General features: G+C 49.2%; 1 protein-coding gene across 7 annotated transcripts in view; it reads left to right on the forward strand.

Annotated features, from left to right (window-relative positions):
* The window catches only part of TET3 (tet methylcytosine dioxygenase 3), a 112,103-nt gene that overhangs the window by 42,717 nt on the left and 51,130 nt on the right, over positions 1–18,256 (forward strand). For 6 of the 7 annotated variants that reach the window (XM_055401122.2, XM_055401120.2, XM_055401121.2 and 3 more), the window contains one exon: positions 10,210–12,331. In XM_055401122.2, the coding sequence (XP_055257097.2) occupies positions 10,210–12,331 (2,122 nt within the window). The remainder of the gene's footprint in view (positions 1–10,209; positions 12,332–18,256) is intronic. The other variant, XM_055401130.2, reaches the window with a different exon arrangement.

The following is an 18,256-nucleotide window of genomic DNA, read 5'->3' on the forward strand; positions in this document are numbered from 1 at the left end:
CCTATCCCTTCTCCATCAGATCTTACCAACCCAGGAATCGAACCGGGGTCCCCTGTGTCGCAGGTGAATTGAGCTATCAGGGAAGCCCAGATTAAAAAAGGAGAAACAGAGAGGTTAATTAATGTGTTCAAGACGACACAACTAGTAAGTGGTGGGGGTAAGATTTTAACTAAGCATTCTTGCTCTTAAATTCTTCAACATGGTTATAAAATGGACTCTCACATCAGTCTTACATTTCTGTTTACTACTGAAGTTGAATATTTTTTCTTACGTTCATTCCCCATTCTCTTCATAAAAATAAACGTTTAAAAATCATTCCCTTATTGTTGGTGCACTACTTAAGTTATTTGTAACTTTTTACTATTAATGCTTCAGGGGAAATCTTTGTGATTTTAAAATTTAAAACGTGTAATTTTAAAATTTCTTCTGTTGTTTTATTATTTTGTTTGCATTTCCTTAATGTGAGTTTGCTCGTGCTCATGCTGAATCACTCAGTCATGTCCGACTCTGCAGCCTCGTGGGCCGTAGCCCACCAGGCTTCTCTGTTCATGGGATTCTCTAGGCAAGAATATTGCAGTGGGTTGCTGTTTCCTCCTCCAAGGGATCTTCCTGACCTAGGGATTGAAACCAAGTCTCCTGCGTTGACAGGTAGATTCTTTACCATGGAACCACCTGGGAAACCCTTAAGTGAGTTTGTTGTTGTTATTCAGCCACTAAATTGTGTCTAATCCTTTGCGACCCCATGGACTGCAGCACACCAGGCCCCCCCATCCCTCACCATTTCCCGAGTCTGCTCAAACTCCTGTCCATTGAATCAGGGATGCCATCCAACTGTCTTGTCCTTTGTTTCCCCCTTCTCCTTCTGCCTTCACTCTTTCCCAGCATCAGGGTCTTTTCCCAGTGAGTCAGTTCTTCGCATCAGGTGGCCAAAGTATTGGAGCTTCAGCTTTAGCATCAGTCCTCCTAATGAGTATTCAGGGTTGATTTCCTTTAGGATTGACTGGTTAGATCTTGCTGTCTAAGAGACTCTCAAGAGTCTTCTCTAGCACCACAGTTTGAAAGCATCAGTTCTTCAGTGCTCTGTCTTCTTTATGGTCCATCTCTCGTATCCGTACGTGACTACTGGAAAGACCATAGCCTTGACTGTGTGGACCTTTGTCAGCCAAGTGATGTCTTTGCTTTTTAATACACTGTCTATGTTTGTCATAGCTTTCCTTTCAAAAAGCAATTGTCTTCTAATTTCATGGCTGCAGTCACCATCTGCAGTGGTTTTAGAGCCTGAGAAGAGAAAATCTGTCACTGCTTCTGCCTTTTCCTCTTCTGTGTAAGAGTGTAAGAGTTGTTGAAAATGTCTGTGCTCGTTTGGGTTGCTCTGTGGTACCGTACCCTCATCTGTGCAGGTGAGCCTCTGCCTTCTAGGAGTGTATGATGATTGGAGGAGGCTGATGGGTGTGCAGTGATTAGCATGCTATGCGGCCTGTCATAAGGATATCTCATCATTATTACGTAGACTTCTCCTAGGCACTCCTCTTCTTTTCCTTTCTTCCCCCAAACCACATTAATTACTATTTGATCAGGAGGCATGAACAATCAAGGTCCTGTGCTTCTGCCAGATACGATGACCTCAAGGGATTAGGCCTTGTTTCAGCTTCTTCCTGAGCATCACCCCAACCATTGAGAGATTTGCTGTTATCTGTTCATTTTGTAGTAGGAAAAAAGATAGACTTTAAAATATATTAGTGGTATGTACATAGTAACCACAAGAAACAGTACCTCTCAGCACCTCACACAGGGACACTCATTTTTACACTGTCCAGTGAGTTTCTGGAAGTTAGATATAACCCTCTGAGCTTTGCTGTCTACAGAGAGGACTTGGACATGGAGCGTGTAGTCAGGGGACTAGGTTAGCCAGTGTACCCACATACACACACCATTCACGCCTACACAAAGAGGCAAATGTGTTCGTCCTCTGAAAGGGTTTCCCTGAAAGTCTCTTTCCCTACTTATAAATTTGTGTCATCAATCGATCCCAGGAGGGGAGAATTCTCTAGAGAGGTGAACAGCTGATCAACTCTAGACAGAACACTCCATGAGTGCAACCCCCTGTGCTAATAGAGGGAGTTTGGCCGTCCATATGGGGGAGGAAGGAGAGAATTGGTTTTATGTGGAGGTGGCTGCTAAACTCTAGGATGGGGGAAAAGGATGCTGCTAGAAAGCAGCTGTCGAATAGCTGCTGGAGGAGCAGAGGAGCTGAGTTGGTAGTGTAGGCAGCTGGGAACATGCGGGGTTAGGACTTGCTGGCCTTTGTGGAACCTGCCTACAGGCTTACCCATTCAGGCTCAAAACACCTTCTTGGACATGTTTCTTCCAACATGGTGTATAACTGCTGGGCGACAGGACGGCCCCTGGGACTCTTGGCTCTTCTAATGTCTTCTTTCCCAGAGGCCCTGAGAAAGATAGTCAGTGAGGACTTTGATCTCTCACAGTAATAGTTTTTGTCTTCCAGCCTTCCTTCCATTTCCCTTTAATGGAGGATTGCTGATCCGCTTTCATGTGTTGATATTCTGGGAGTCAGGAAAGACTTGGAAAACCTGATGCCATTTCCACACCTTGCATTGTGTTATGGACAATAAGAGATGTTTGGGGGTGGCGTTCCATGTTTCAGCAGCCTTGCCTGGTATCTGGGGGGCTCTGGAGCCCCTGTGGGGGGTTGGGGGTCAGGCTGTTGTTGAATACCTGCAGATGTCTGAGGGACCAACTGTGGGGATGGAGAAAGGTGTAGGCTGTGGAGGAGGAGGGATGTTGGACCCCGGGAGTCCTGACCAAGCAGGGCACAGGGCAAAATTCTGACCGGGTTTCCTGGGCCCCTGGAGGAAGACCTGGAGTCTTCTGCAGATGAGAGTTGCGACTACAGGTGACGATGCTATACATACATGCCAACCCTTCCTGAAGGAGGTGACGGGTTAGGTCTCTTGGCTCTGAGAAGGGCATTTACTCTGCCTGTCTTTCGGTAACAACCCCTTGCTGCCCCCCGCCTGGTGAGGGGAGCACATACCCCTGGCCCATCCAGGCCAAGTGGGATGGGCCAGAGTTTTTCTAGTGAAAGCAGGGAAGAGACCTGGCTCAACTAGGTGTGTGGGTCCCCGTGAGGGCAGGGTTGTGTTCTGTGCCTGGAAGGTGGCTCTGAGAAGGGCAGCACCAGGACCTTCGGGGGGCCCCCGTGGAAGCAGATGGAGGGTTGGGTCAGGCTGTTCAGGAGCCGATGGCTTTGGCAGCTTTGCAGACCTCTGTGTGCATGCAGTGTGACAGGTGCTGTAACAGAGGAGGGGCCCAGAGACCCCGCAGGCCGCCTCAGAGTCGAGGCTGAAGAGGCTTGTGCCAGCCAGCTCCTGGGAGGAAGGAAGAAGCAGCTGACTATTTTGAACACATACTGAGCACTCTGTCAGATTCTGAAGCTGTGATGGAAGCTGTGTCCCCTTGGAGTTTTTATGGTGTAATCGGTCACCCTCTCTTAGAAAAAGATCCACAACAGCAGGTGACTGTGTGTAAGGTCTGGCTCCGACCTGTGGTGGGTAGGACTGGTCCAGGAGGACTTTATCACAAGGGGCTGATTCTGTTCCTTGTCTCAGCCTTCATTTAATCACTTGGTTCCATAATCACGCTTCGTTCCCATCTCTCTGCTGTTGCCTTAGTTCCGGCCCTCATCATCCCTGATCTGGACAGCAGCATGTCTCCTAACCAGCCTTTGGGTCACCAGCCTTGTGTCTGCAATCAGTGCTCTGTGGGATCATCTGAGTGCCCCTCCTGAAATGTAAATCTGCTCCTATGTGTCCATGATGTGAGCCACACACCTGCCGTCCCTATGCCTCGCGCTCAGGATATGCCCAGCTGCTCACCTGCCAGGCTTTCTCATGGTTCTGTGCCTTTGCATATGAGAGTCCCTCCATCTTCCCCCTTCCCCTCCTCGAAAATACCTGCCCATCTTCTGAGTCTCACCCCAAAGGTCTCTTCAAGAGGAAGCCTTTCTTGATAGACTCATCTACCTTCCCAGAGAGAAGTGGCTCCTGTGCCCCAGGCCCTGGAGAGACTGTTCTCATGGCACCAGTGCACTCGAGGGCATTTGTTTGTTTATGGGTCTGTCTCTTGCCTTTTGCCTTATAAACTTCTTGGTGCTCCTGAAATATATAGTCCAGTCCATTGTAGGGTAAGAAACCACCCCAGAATTAAGTGGCATGAAACAGGAATCGTTTTATTAATATTGTGCTCATGGAGTCTTGGACCTGGAAGTCAGGAAGGAAACAGCATGGGTAGGTAGCTGCTCTCTGCTCTTTGGCGTTGGGGCCTCAGCGGGGAGGTCTCAGAAGCTAGAGGTAACTCGATACAGGGCTGGAATTCTTGCAGGGCTCCTTCACTCACTGACTTGGCACGTTGATGCCCACTCTTGGCTGGAACCTCAGCCAGAAAAGTCCAGAACACCTTCACGTGGCCTTTCCAGACAGGCTGCGTTTCCTCACAGCCTGGTGGCAGGTGCCAAGCGCGGGTATCCCGGAGAAGCAGGAAGAAGCTGTGTTGTCTTTTACGATAGATTTGAAAAACGTGACGCTGGCGCTTCCTCCACTGTCACAGACTCACCCCAGGTCAAGGGGAGGGAACGTCGACCCTGCTTCTCCATGGGGGCGGTGCCTGTGGGGGGGTTGTGATGGCCGTCTCTGGAGAATAAAACCTGCCGCCCCTGCTAAGCACTGGGTGCGGACAGATGGCAGTCTCAAATTCTGAAGGCTGAGCAAGGGCGGTGTGTGAGGAAGAGTCTTGAGGGAGGGGTATGATCAGCACCAGATTGCAGAGTGGAGAGAAGATGGGTGGCAGCGGCGGGGTCTAGGGAGCTACTCTCAAGTTGGACAGTTAAAAAGTGTGCACACGCAAGACCCCAACTAGGAGGGCAGGAAGGGAGAGGGAGGAGATAGAAGAGAGAGACGGTCATGTTTAGAATTGTGGGATCTGGTGGCTGGGCACATTGGAAGAACATGGGTGATGTCTGGGTTGGGACCACTTGCAAGAATAGGGGTTGGGGACAGAGCTTTTGGAGGTGGGACGGGGAGTTTGGTCCGTTTGAGAGAAGCTGCTCTCAGTGGGCCTGTAGCGCGTTCCAGGGGCTGGAAGCAGCTGGAGGCCAAGCCTTAGGGAGCATCCTCAGAGCAGTGCTTGCCACAGTCCAGAGGGGAATGAGAATCAGGGGGAAAGTGTGGAGGGCTTTAGGGTTCGGGCACGTCTAGCTGGAACTTTGAAAGGGCCTCCATCTTCCTCCCTCATTGTCCTGTGTCTTGCTAGTAATCGTCAAGTAACAGCTTGGTGTCCTTTTCAATACCCCCTGCTTGTTTGGAGGACAGGATTTGGTGCATTTTTTTATTGAAGTATCTCTCCGTATTAAAACTTTTTCCTAAATTGAGCCAAAGTCTTCTTTCTCAAGCTTTCCCCGTTTTCTGATTCCACCTCTTACGGCCACTCGAAACGAGAGTTAAATTTTATTCCCAAATGATACGCCCTCAGATGTTTAAAGATCTTCTTGAGTTTTGTCTTCTTCAGAACCAGAAGGGACCTGTTTCTCTTGTGGTTTTGAACTGTTCTGCTTGCTCTTTCTCTGTGCCCCCTCGCTGCCCAGGCACAGCTGGGCTGTTGCTGCCTGTGCTGTAGGTCCTGTTCCAGGCAGGTCCCATGTGCGTGTCCACCTGCAGATAGGTTGGTTGGGACCTGTTAGTGGTCTGTGAAGTCAGCCTGCAAGGAAGCGGGAGGGAGGGATTTGTTTCTGCAGTAAGGGGCAATACTGTTTTGTAAACTTGTCATGTGTACAAGAATCTAATGGATCTCAGTGTAAAATGTGTTGCTTACTGTCGGTTGTATCAGTAGTAAAGAAGTTGAAGAAACCTTGAGTAATAAGGCCTTTTGAAGTTGCCAAATCACGTCACATTGAGGATACCGTCAGGCAAGCTTTCCCCCTCCTGATCGCGTACACTATTGCCCCTGCTATGTGCTGCTTCCGTCTTCAACTTGCACACGTGTGTTTTAGGACCTTGTTTACCCTGTTAGATCTTTTTCTCTCCTGCTTGTTGACCTTTTGGCCTGGTCCTGTCACTTGTCTATTTAATAAGTGTGCCTTCACTATCATCGTTAATAAGTATGTTAACCAGGGCAATTCTGAGGACAGAGCCCTGTGGCAGACCACTGAAGACCGCCCCCCACCCCCTGCCCACCGACTTGTACTCTGGGTATGGTTATTCAGCTGTTGGTGAGCCAGCCCATCCAGCCCATCATTTCCCGAAGCTGGCCCTCAGAGGGATCACTGCCAACCTCGTGGAACTTGGGTGTCTGCAGCCTGATTCACAAACCCAGGGCCCTGGCAAATAACACAAATGAATGAAGTGCTAATTAATTTGAGCAGTTAATAAGTAATCCCTGACTCCTGGCCTTGGTTTAAAGGAGGCCATGTGAATAACGCGGCTGGGCTTGAGCTCGAGAAGTAGTCTGTGCTCAGCTGTAGACAAAGTTACCAGGCAGGAGTGTGGGCCTTCAAGAATATCTGGGCTTCTTGTGAAATTTGATTTTTTTTTCCCCCAAACAAAAACCAAACAAAATAGATCCGTGGCAGAATTGGCCTGCAGCCCTTGCGTTTGTGACCTGTGACCTCCTCATCTCCTGGTCCAATGACCACATAAAATAAGGCACTGATTACTTGGGTGTAGATGGGTTGATGGCTGTCCTTGAACCTGACTGCTTGAGGTCCCTTCAGTTACCCACTCAGGACTCTGACCTGGACTGATCTCACCCAGTTGTACTGAAAGTTGGGGATGTTGGCACCTTCTCCTGATGACAAGTTTCTTCTAGGATCACTGGCAGGTGTCAAGAGTGTGTCAGTGGGCTCCCTTGGCTGGGAAAACTGAAATTTAGAGGTTCTTAAAGTCTCCCACCTATCTTTGCTTCACTTTACTCTTATCTATATCTAGCCTTCCTTTTCTTTTCGGTCCAAAGAGTATTTTCCTTCCTGGGAATTCATAGGCACGAGAGTGGGCCTAGTTCTTCCTCGTTCTTCTTATTCACACACCCAGAGTAGCTTTTAAAAATCCTTTTAGTTGTTTTGACTATTTTGGAGAAGCCCCTGCTCACACAACATTAGTGTCCCTGACACTGTTTCTGTAAATCCATGCTGATCTCTCATGTTTCTTCTTGGTTGTACATACTTCTCCTGTCTTTTATAGGTAAACATGTAAAATTTGACCACTTCAAATTTTGTAGCCTTTGCAGCCACATTAGTGTAGGGTTTAAAGTAGGAAGGAGGGGAGAACTGGGTGTTCAGCTGTATTTCTAGAGGAAAGGTATTTGTTCCTAGTTCCTAGTTCTGAAAGACTGTCTTCCACCAGGGTCAGGGAAAGGCTGATATATTCCATGGCCTGTGGGCGTGTATGGTGGACTAGGTGGGAGGCACAGAGGTTATTAAGATTTGGCTCTTGTCTTGAAGGAACTACCATCTAGTGGGGGGAAACAGCTACTTGGTGTGTGGTAAGTACTAATGCTGCTGCTGCTGCTGCGTCACTTCAGTCGTGTCCGACTCTGTGTGACCCCATAGACAGAAGCCCACCAGGGTCCCCCGTCCCCGGGATTCTCCAGGCAAGAACACTGGAGTGGGTTGCCATTTCCTTCTCCAATGTGTGAAAGTGAAAGCATGTATAAGTTACTGTGGGAACTTCAGGAAGGGAGCACTGGTCAGTCTGCCAGCCAGGTCAAAGAGGAGGTGACACCAAGCTGATGCTTGAAGAAGAAGCCAAAGAGACCTCAAAGAGGCTGGGAATTAGAACTGCATGTGCAAAGCTCAGAAAAGCCTATTAGAAAAGCATGAAGGTCCTTTGTGGCCAGAATTGGGCAAGTGACAAGAATGAGGTGGGAACCATTAGGCTGGGTCTTCTGCTCACTTCCCAAAGGCCAGTCCCAATCCCAGCTTCCCACCACCACCTTGGAGCCCATGATGGCTCTGTTTGACCATCTAAGGATGCATATCATTTAACGTCTGCTTAATATACTTTATGTTCTACCTGAGGGACTAATTTGTTTAACTTTTTATTTTGATAGAATTTTAAAACTTACAGAAAACATAAGAAGAGTACCTGGGACTCCCGTATACCCAAATTGTTTACATTTTGCGTTATTTGCTTTATCATTTTGTCTATGTGTGATATTTTAATATATGCATGTAATTTTTTTCTGAGCCATTTGAGATTAAGTTGGAGATATGGTTTTTCCCGTGGTCATGTATGGATGTGAGAGTTGGACTGTGAAGAAAGCTGATTGCCAAAGAATTGATGCTTTTGAACTGTGGTGCTGGAGAAGACTCTTGAGAGTCCCTTGGACTGCAAGGAGATCCAACCAGTCCATTCTAAAGGAGATCAATCCTGCGTGTTCATTGGAAGGACTGAAACTAAAGCTGAAACTGCAATACTTTGGCCACCTCATGCGACGAGTTGACTCACTGAAAAAGACTCTGATGCTGGGAAAGGTTGGGGGCGGGAGGAGAAGGGGACAACCGAGAATGAGATGGCTGGATGGCATCACCGACTCTGTGGACATGAGTTTGAGTGAACTCTGGGAGTTGGTGATGGACAGGGAGGCCTGGCGTGCTGTGATTCATGGGGTCGCGGAGAGTCGGGCACGACTGAGCGACTGAACTGAACTGGATATAACGTTTGTCCCTAAATACTTCAGTGTGTATGTGTTCTAAGGACAAGGACATTCTTTTATACAATCATATAATCATCATGTCAAGAACACAGAGATTGCTATGATATGTTCTTATCCACATCCATATTCAAATTTCATCTGTTTTCTCAGTCTTGTACTTCATAGCTGTTTTTCCCCAGTCCATGATCATGCATTTTGCTGTCCTGTCTTTTAGTCTCATGTCAGCTGGGAGAGGTGTTTGCTTTTCTTGTCTTTGAAATTTTTTGGAGTTCACAACCCAGATGCTTTCTAGCCTGCCCTTTGGTCTCAATCCATCTGATGTTTCCGCATGATTAAGTTTAGGTTATATGTTCTGGTTGCAGGTCTGTGTGAGTATTATATCCTCCTCCTCAGTGTAGTGTATCAAGAGGCACATGATGTTAGTTTGTCCCAGTCTGGTGATAACTTTGATCATTTGGTAAAAGTGGTGTCCGCCAGATTTCTAAGTTGCTATTGTAACTAAGTCATTTTTAGAGAGATGTTTTGCCAAGCTTTCATCTGCTATTCGTAGCCTCCACTGATGAGTTTCTATATCCTTTTCTAGCCTTTTCTATGTTTTATTCTCATTCTACTGTAAGGAAGAGCTTTCCCTTCCAGTGGGATGAATTCAGGCAAACCCACTTCTGCCTCTTTGCATTGCCTTTGACTTGCTGGACTGGAGCCCCAGCCCACTTCCTCTTGTGTTCTCCCCCTTCGGTGTCCTTCGGGTGGACATCAGCTGAATAATGGTCGTTCCTGGGATTGGGAAGAAGCTTGGATCTTCTTCCCAGCAAGAACTCGCTTTTCACAGGCGTGAGTGGCTCGGTGTGGGGCTAAACACAGGCTGTATGGGATGATCAGGCCTGGGGCTGGGCTAGGAAGGTCGTCCTGTCAGCCACCTGCACTCAGCCTGGGCTCGAGTGAAGACAGTAATAGGCCAAGAAAAGAACCATGGATTCTTTCCCACGAGAAGCCATGCTGGCCCCTTGTCCAGACTGAATTTGTTAGTCAGAGGTGCTCGTCCCCTGCCCGTCACACCACACTTCGCCCTGCTGGCGCATTGTTACATGGCTGCTTAGTTAGCTTTCTTCTCTTCTCCTTCTGGCAGAAAGCAAAGGTTCTGGCGTCACTTTGGTCATCGTTGAAGACCTTTACGTGTGTCCTCAACAGATGCTTGGTTTCAGGGGCCTTTCATCGGTGTGATCAATATGAGACCCAGAAAGGATCTGAGCAGCATTCAGACGTCCACGTTAGAATCTCTTGGAGATCCGCTTCTGTGCTGCAGCCCGCTGGGAGAGGAGGTTTGGGGCGATGCGTGGAGGCTCAGGCTCTGTCAGAGACAGGGAGAGTTGGCAAGGAAAGCAGGGCTAGGTGTGCCTCTCACTGGTGTGGCACAGGGCAGTGCTTTTCATGTATCGTGGCTCATCTTTTCCCCTTTTCTTTCTCCTCCCCTCTCTCTCTCTTCAGACAGGCTCAGAGCTCAGCCCAGTTGATGGACCTGTTCCAGGTCAGATGGACTCAGGGCCAGTGTACCATGGGGACTCACGGCAGCTAAGCGCCTCAGGGGCGCCAGTCAATGGTGCTAGAGAACCTGCTGGACCCAGTCTACTGGGTGCCGGGAGCCCTTGGCAAGCAGACCAGAAGGCCGACTGGGACACGGCCCCAGGACCAGCTCACACCGCTCGCCTGGAAGATGCCCACGATCTGGTGGCCTTTTCGGCCGTGGCCGAAGCTGTGTCCTCCTATGGAGCCCTTAGCACCCGGCTCTATGAAACCTTCAACCGTGAGATGAGTCGTGAGGCTGGGAACAACAGCGGGGGACCCAGGTCAGGGCCCGAGAGCTGCTCTGCCAGCAGTGAAGACCTTGACACGCTGCAGACGGCCCTGGCCCTCGCTCGGCATGGCATGAAACCACCCAACTGCAACTGCGATGGCCCAGAGTGCCCTGACTACCTCGAGTGGCTGGAGGGGAAGATCAAGTCTGTGGTCGTGGAGGGAGGGGAGGAGCGGCCTAGGCTCCCAGGGACTCTGCCTTCTGGTGATGCTGGCCTCCCGGCGCCAATCACCGGGCCACTCCTCAACTCCGAGGTCCCCCAGATACCTCCTCTGGAGGGCCTGCCCCTGTCCCAGAGTGCCCTGAGCATCGCCAAGGAGAAAAACATCAGCCTGCAGACCGCCATTGCCATCGAGGCCCTCACACAACTCTCCTCTGCCCTCCCCCAACCTTCTCATGCCACCTCCCAGGCTTCTTGCCCCCTTCCCGAAGCCTTGTCCCCTCCTGCCCCTTTCAGATCTCCCCAGTCCTACCTCCGGGCTCCCTCATGGCCTGTGGTCCCTCCTGAAGAGCACCCATCCTTTGCTCCTGACGGCCCTGCCTTCCCTACAGCAACGCCGAGAACAGAGTTTCCTGAAGCCTGGGGCACCGACACCCCACCGGCAACTCCCCAGAGCTCGTGGCCCATGCCTCGCCCAAGCCCTGACCCCATGGCTGAACTGGAGCAGTTGTTGGGCAGTGCCAGCGATTACATCCAGTCAGTATTCAAGCGGCCTGAGGCCCTGCCCACCAAGCCCAAGGTCAAGGTTGAGGTGCCCTCGTCCTCCCCGTCCCCCATTCTCCAGAGGGAGGCGCCCACACCGTCCTCAGAGCCCAACACCCACCAGAAGGCCCAGACGGCCCTGCAGCAGCACCTCCACCATAAGCGCAGTCTCTTCCTGGAACAGGCCCATGACGCCTCCCGCCCGCCGCCCTCGGAGCTTCCTGCTCCTGGCTGGTGGGCGCCACCCAGCTCACCTGCCCCTCGGCCTTCCGACAGACCACCCAAGGAGAAGAAGAAGAAGCACCTGGCACCAGCTGGAGGTCCCATGGGAGCTGACAGAGCTGGCTCTGGGATCAAGCCCGGTGTCCGGAAGCCCATTCACATCAAGAAGTCCAGGCCACGAGAAGCGCAGCCCCTCTTCCCGCCTCTGCGGCAGATCGTCCTGGAAGGGCTGAGGCCCCCAGCCTCTGAGGACGTGCAGGCTCACCCACCCACCCACGTTCCCACCTCACAGGGCTCTGTTGTCCCCCTGCCCCCAGAACCTTCTCTTGCGCTATTTGCACCTAGTCCCTCCGGGGACAGCCTGCTGGCCCCTACTCAGGAAATGAGGTCTCCCAGCCCCGTGGCAGCCCTGCAGCCAGGCTCCGCTGGCCCTCTTCCCCCTGCTGATGACAAGCTGGAAGAGCTCATCCGGCAGTTTGAGGCTGAATTTGGGGATAGCTTTGGGCTTCCTGGCCCCCCGTCTGTGCCCATTCAGGACCCTGAGAACCAGCCAACTTGTCTCCCAGCCCCCGAGAGCCCTTTTGCTACCCGCTCTCCCAAGCAAATCAAGATCGAGTCATCAGGGGCTGTGACTGTGCTCTCAACCACCTGCTTCCATTCAGAGGAGGGAGGCCAGGAGGCCACACCCACCAAGGCTGAGAACCCACTCACACCCACCCTCAGTGGCTTCCTGGAGTCGCCTCTTAAGTACCTGGATACACCCACCAAGAGTCTGCTGGACACACCCGCCAAGAGAGCCCAGGCCGAGTTCCCCACCTGCGATTGTGTGGGTAAGTCCTTCTGGCTGTCAGGGAAGGGCAAGGGGATAAGGCCTGGTGGGCTTGGATTTCTAGTCTCTGACTTTGATTTGAGAAACATTTGCTGTGTGCCGGCCACCACACTGGGGCCTGTGGACACAGAAGTGAGCGTGCAGGCTAGTGGAGAAGACATTGGAGGAAACTGATGGTGATGCTGTGTGGTGTATCGTGTGTCAGTGGTGGTGCTTTGTCTATAGATTGACATGAAGGCATTGTGGAAGCCTTCCTGTGGGAGGTGGTGCTTGTGCTGAGGCCTGCAGGGCTGTCAGGTAGAAGGAAGATGTGCTGAGAAGAGGGAATAGCTTGGGCAACAGCGTGGTGGCCGTGACAGGGTAGGGCCTATTTAGACCTGGGAAAGCAAAAGGGGAGGAGTCTGTGTGGGGATGAATGAAAGGCGGCTTGAGAAGCAGGCAGGGACCAGGTCTTACATGCAGGGCCCAGGAAGCCATGCTTGGGAGTTTGGCTTGATCTTACTGGTAATATGTAATGAGCTCCTGAGGGTTTTAAAGCACCAGTCATCAGCTTGTGCTTCGGAAAGACTGTTCCGGCTTGTGGGGAGGAAAGATGGGTGGGAGAGCCTGTGAGAAAGGTATTATTGTGAGGCAAGAAATAACAAGGGCCTGGGCTGAAACAGCAGGTGGGGAGAGGCTGCAGACTTAGTGACCTCTGCGGAGGGGGCTGTGGGGATGTGGACAGCCCAGGTCTCTGGCTTGGTGGTAGTGGGCACTGAGAGCACACGTGTGGAGAAGTGATGAGTTCTGTTTGGACAGCCTGAGTTGAAGGGGCAGAGAGACGGTAGATTGGGCCCTGAGTTATACATTTGGACGTAGTTAATTTCAGGTGATGGTTGAAGCCATGGTGTGGATAAGAGCACTGAGGAGTTGTGTCTGTTTCTGAGCCTTGCCTTCTGGAAGAGAAGCAGGGCACCGGGCCTCTGGAGGGCTGCTCGGGGTACTCCACTGTCTCGGAGGAGGTCATGGATGCCTCAGGAAACTCCAGGTCCACTCTGGAATGTGGATCTCTGCTACTTACTGAGCATTCCGTAAAAGATGTGCATGTTTCAGATGTTGGCCAAAAAACACATTGATACTGATGATGAGCATGTTGAATTGTTGTGATTTTATGATATACTAATAGATCGTATGAGGAGGCTGTCCTCTCTGCTTGTTTAAATACACTATAATGTTTGGTCAGTTGTGTGATTTGTTGGGCTGTTGTATCCCAGTTGATAAGGAGAAGTTGGGCTGTCCTGCCTGCTCCAGCTATCCCAGACTCCTGGGGTACAAGACAGTGGGTCTGGTGACTAAGAATCTCTTAGAGAACAAGGAAAAGTTGGCCTCAGTGCTTCCATCCAGGAGTGAACAGATGTGCAGTGTCCTGCCAAAGGCTCCCAAACGTGCTGTGAGGTTGTGGTTTCCACTGAGGGCCAACCCTCTTCATTATTGGGTCTAATAATGATGTGACTTTGAGGGCCCCTTATTCCCCAGCATTTCAGGGGGACTTGTTCTGATCACAGGAGTGGGGGGTCCCCTTTCATCTTCATGTCTGTAGATGTCTGGCCTGTCTCCCTTGTGTTTAGGGCTTCATTTGCTGTTTCTCCTCCTCCATGGAAGGAAATAGTCTTAAACAGGGCTGAGGACATAGTTGATCCATGATAAATATTTAATTGTGGAATTCAGTGATACAGATATTGGGATGAAATACTATGTTTGGTCAAACTAATTTTTTTAAACTTGAATTTTAATCCCATCACTTCTGCGTGCCTAAAATGAAAGGGATAGTAGTACCCTGTCACCAGGCTTTATCTGAGCATTAAATTAGTTAATACAGGTAAAGCACTTAGAACTGTGTCTAGCATGTAAGAAGCACGCTATTAGCAAGCCTGTCAAGTGCAAAAAAGCAAGAAAAGGATGTAAAAACATAAATACTGTGAAGGAAAAAAAGTGTTGGCTGTTACTTTATTAATCAGTCATTTATTGTTTACCTAGCCCAGTCCTGTATTCTTGCCTGGAGAATGCCATGGATGGAGGAGCCTGGTGGGCTGCAGTCCATGGGGTCGCTGAGAGTCGGACACGACTGAGCGACTTCACTTTCACTTTTCACTTTCATGCATTGGAGAAGGAGATGGCAACCCACTCCAGTATTCTTGCCTGGAGAATCCCAGGGATGGAGGAGCCTGTTGGGGTCGCACAGAGTCGGACACGGCTGACGCGACTTAGCAGCAGCAGCAGCAGCCCAGTTCTAGTGACCAATATGATAAAATTTAAGAGAAATGGTTTACCTTCTAAGGACTTCGTGGTTTGCTTAAAGAGACAGCGTAAACAATGAATTACCCAGTGACCCAATCAGCAGGTATCTGCCAAGTGCCTGTGCTGTTACATGGAAGTGGTTGAGCTGCCACAGTGCTCTGAAACACCAGGCTTGGTTGTCATCATGGAGGGCAGTGCTTTGCTTAAGAAACTACTTTTCGGAGCTGGGTTTTGAAAACTGTAGTGAACATAGGTGGGGCGACGTGAGAAGGTAGCCACCCTAGCCTGAGGAACTCATGAGCATTGTTAGGGAGCAAGCCACTGGCAGAGGGTAGACCTGAGCCCTCAGTGTGCTCCTGCATTTCTTAGGCCAGAGGAGCCCCCCAGTGGATAGGACAACATTCAGCTGGACGCTCCTGAGCGAAAGCACGGGCAGTAGAGAGTCAGCATCAGAGAAATCCAGTGTGGCAATGGTGGCAGCCTGTTGCCAGGTGGGGTTGGGGGTGGCAGGGGCAGTGGGCAGGAGGTAAGGGGAACACCACTACCAGTCCTTTATTGCTCCAGTTTGTATTTTATTTACATGTAATACAGATAAAATATTTGTATGCTATCTAATGCTAAACAAACAGAGCCAAACCCACCTTGTGTTGTTAAATGTTAAATTATGGAAAAATGCTAACAATGAAAACAGCAGTTACAAAGAATATTTAAATGATCAGCTCACCTAGGGTTAAAACAAGAATAGAGAGGGGACTTCCCTGGTGGTCCAATGGCTAAGACTCCATGTTCCCAATGCAAGGGGCCTGGGTCCAGTCCCTGGTCAGGGAACTAGATCCCATGTGCTGCTACTGAATGCCACAGCTAAGACCTGGCACAATCAAATAAAATAAAAATTTTTTAAAAAATAGAGAAAAGTCTAGGAAGAAATACATCAACAGTGGGATTAAAATTCAAGTTTAAAAAAATCAGTTTGACCAAACGTGATATCTCATCCCAATATCTGTATCATTGAATTCCACAATTAAAATATTTGTTATGGATCAACTATGTCCTCAGCCCCAATAAGAATATTTCCTCCCCTGGAGGAGGAGAAACAGCAAATGAGGCCCTAAACACAAGGAAGACAGATCAGATATCTACAAACACGAAGAGAGAAAGGGAGGGACCTCCAATTCCTATGATCAGAACAAGTCTCCCCCAAATGCTGGGAAATAAGGGGCCCTCAGTCACTTCTGGTCAGACTGTGGGGGACTTTTCTCTCATTATGTTTTCTGACTTTTCTGTAATGAGATGTGTATTTTATAACCAAGAAATATTTTTGAAAATGCCTCCTCCTAGAAGTGGCCCAGAAGATGGATTGGTGAAGAGTGATAACCTTGTGGCAGGAGACCAGTTAGGAAGCTGTTGAGAATAACAATAATTCCAACAGTAGTAATAAACTAGTATAGGAAAAGCTTGCTCTATTCCAGGCACTGTGCCAAGTGCTGCTTTTCAGGCACTGCCTCATTTAATCCTCTATAATATCTATATGAGATAGATACTATCAGTAGTTCCATCATAATGATGTTTTTTCATTTCTTGATGTTTCCTGCTTTCTTGCAAAATTAGATTCAGTGACTTTTCCAAGTCAAAGAGAGCTAACATGGTGGAAGTAAGATTTGAACTAGGCAGCTGGACCACTATGATTACTGTGATTTACTGTGATTAAAATTGTGTCACTGAGAAATGAGTCCAATTAAAATAGTGGTGTTAGGAATGGAGAGGGCCAAAGAAGGAAGGATTCACTTGGAAACAGTTTCTGGAGGTGCTGAGGTTTTTGTTAAAGTCTGGACAGGAGGTTTGGCAGAATTCAGCCGGTGTGGCGGAATTTATCTCTGTGAGCTCAAGCTTGGGACAAAGGTTAGGAATGAAGCTTGCTCACTCTGGGATTAATGTCAGATGGGAACCATCTCATACTCCAGAAACTTGGCTTCTCAGCAGCAGTATGTAGAAAGGTGCAGATTGCAGGCAGCATTTTCTGTAGAAGTGCTGGTGAGATTTGGGGATGCCATTAAGCTCTCATAACAGACGATTTACGTATGGGAACAACTTTATAAAAACGTGAAAAGGTCTTAGAGCATAGCAAAAGAAACCTAATGTTCAAGCTCCATGGTGATTTTTGCTACATAAGCAACTTTGGCCAATATGGGCACCACTAGGTAACTAGTAACCCAAGCACCAGGAGCATCGTTCCACACTTGTATGGAGATTACAGGTTTACTGAAGGCATGGCTGGGATTCATCTCTACTTGTTCTCTGAATCTTGAAATACTGCAATTAAAGGTACCCCTTGGGGCTTCAAAAAAATAAAACTAAAAGACATGAAAGGAGATGCTTTACTCCAAAAGGTAGTGTGATATGTACAGACTTAGGAAAACATGGCCCAAATTGAAGTTCTGTATTGAATTATAGGGGGAAGAGAGCATTGATGTGTTTGTAGTATTTGGGAGCACACACTGGAGACTCTTCTAACCACCACTTAGCCTTCCTGTGACACTCCTGTCAGAGGCAGGATGATGCACCGTAGTGACCGTTGGCTAGGCCCTTTGTGTATTTTATCTATTCTCAGAAATGGGGACATTCACAGGAAAACCAGCTCAGGACAGGGAATGAGTCCAGACGATGCTTTTGTGGGGAAAGCATTCTTTGAGATTATCTGCTCGTCATTTTATAGATAAGGAGACAGGTCTGTGTTAACTTTCACATCTTGTCCTGCTGTCTGTGAGGAGCAGTCCACAGGTAGCTGGAGACATATAATGACAGTGAAAGCAGGAAATTGAGACAGATTTTAGAGGTTGTTTTCATAGGAATGCTGTGTTTTTGTTCAGTTGATCATCTTGCCCTAAAGTAATAGCCAAAGATCAATACAAGAAAAACATCTCCTTGGCTTCCCTGGTGGCTTAGTGGTAAAGAGTCCACTTGGTGATGCAGGAGATACAGGTTCGATCCCTGGTCTGGGGAGATCTCACATGCCTCAGATTAACTAAGCCCATGTACCACAGCTCGGGAGCCTGGGAACCCTAGAGCCTGTGCTCTGCAACGAGAGAAACCACCTCAATGACACGTCCGCATGCCACAACTGGAAAGCAGCCCCTGCTCGCAGCAACTAGAGAAAAGCCTGCAAGGCAGCGAAGACCCAGAACAGCCACAAATAAATAAATAAAATTATAAAAGGGAAAGCTTCTGCTTTGCCTGGAACATGGTAAAAGTTGGGATGAGGGGGGAATGTTGTCCAGCAGATGTAGCTGATCGCAGTATGCATGGGGTGACTTCAGTGTGAACAACAGTTTTGCATGGGAGACACAGAAACTTATCTCTGTCTACAGTGAAGGCTATTTCCTGTAAGATTTGCTGCATCAGGTCTCAGCTGTGGCACGGGGGATCTTCGCTGCGTCATGTGGGGTCTTCCCTTGCGGCACACGGACACTGGAGTTGTGGGGCGTGCGCTCAGTAGTGCAGTGCGAGGTCTTGGTTGATCCGCAGCTCGTGGCATCTTAGTTCCCCGACCAGGGAGTGAACTCGTGTCTCCTGCATTGCAAGGCAAATTCCCAACCATTGGACTACTAGGGAAGTCCCAATTTCCAATGGTCTTTATGAGAATATAGTTTCC

The sequence above is a fragment of the Moschus berezovskii genome, chromosome 11 (assembly GCF_049115385.1).
Source record: "Moschus berezovskii isolate FMDL1 chromosome 11, NW_MosBer_1.0, whole genome shotgun sequence".
NCBI classification, from domain to species: Eukaryota; Metazoa; Chordata; class Mammalia; order Artiodactyla; family Moschidae; genus Moschus; species Moschus berezovskii.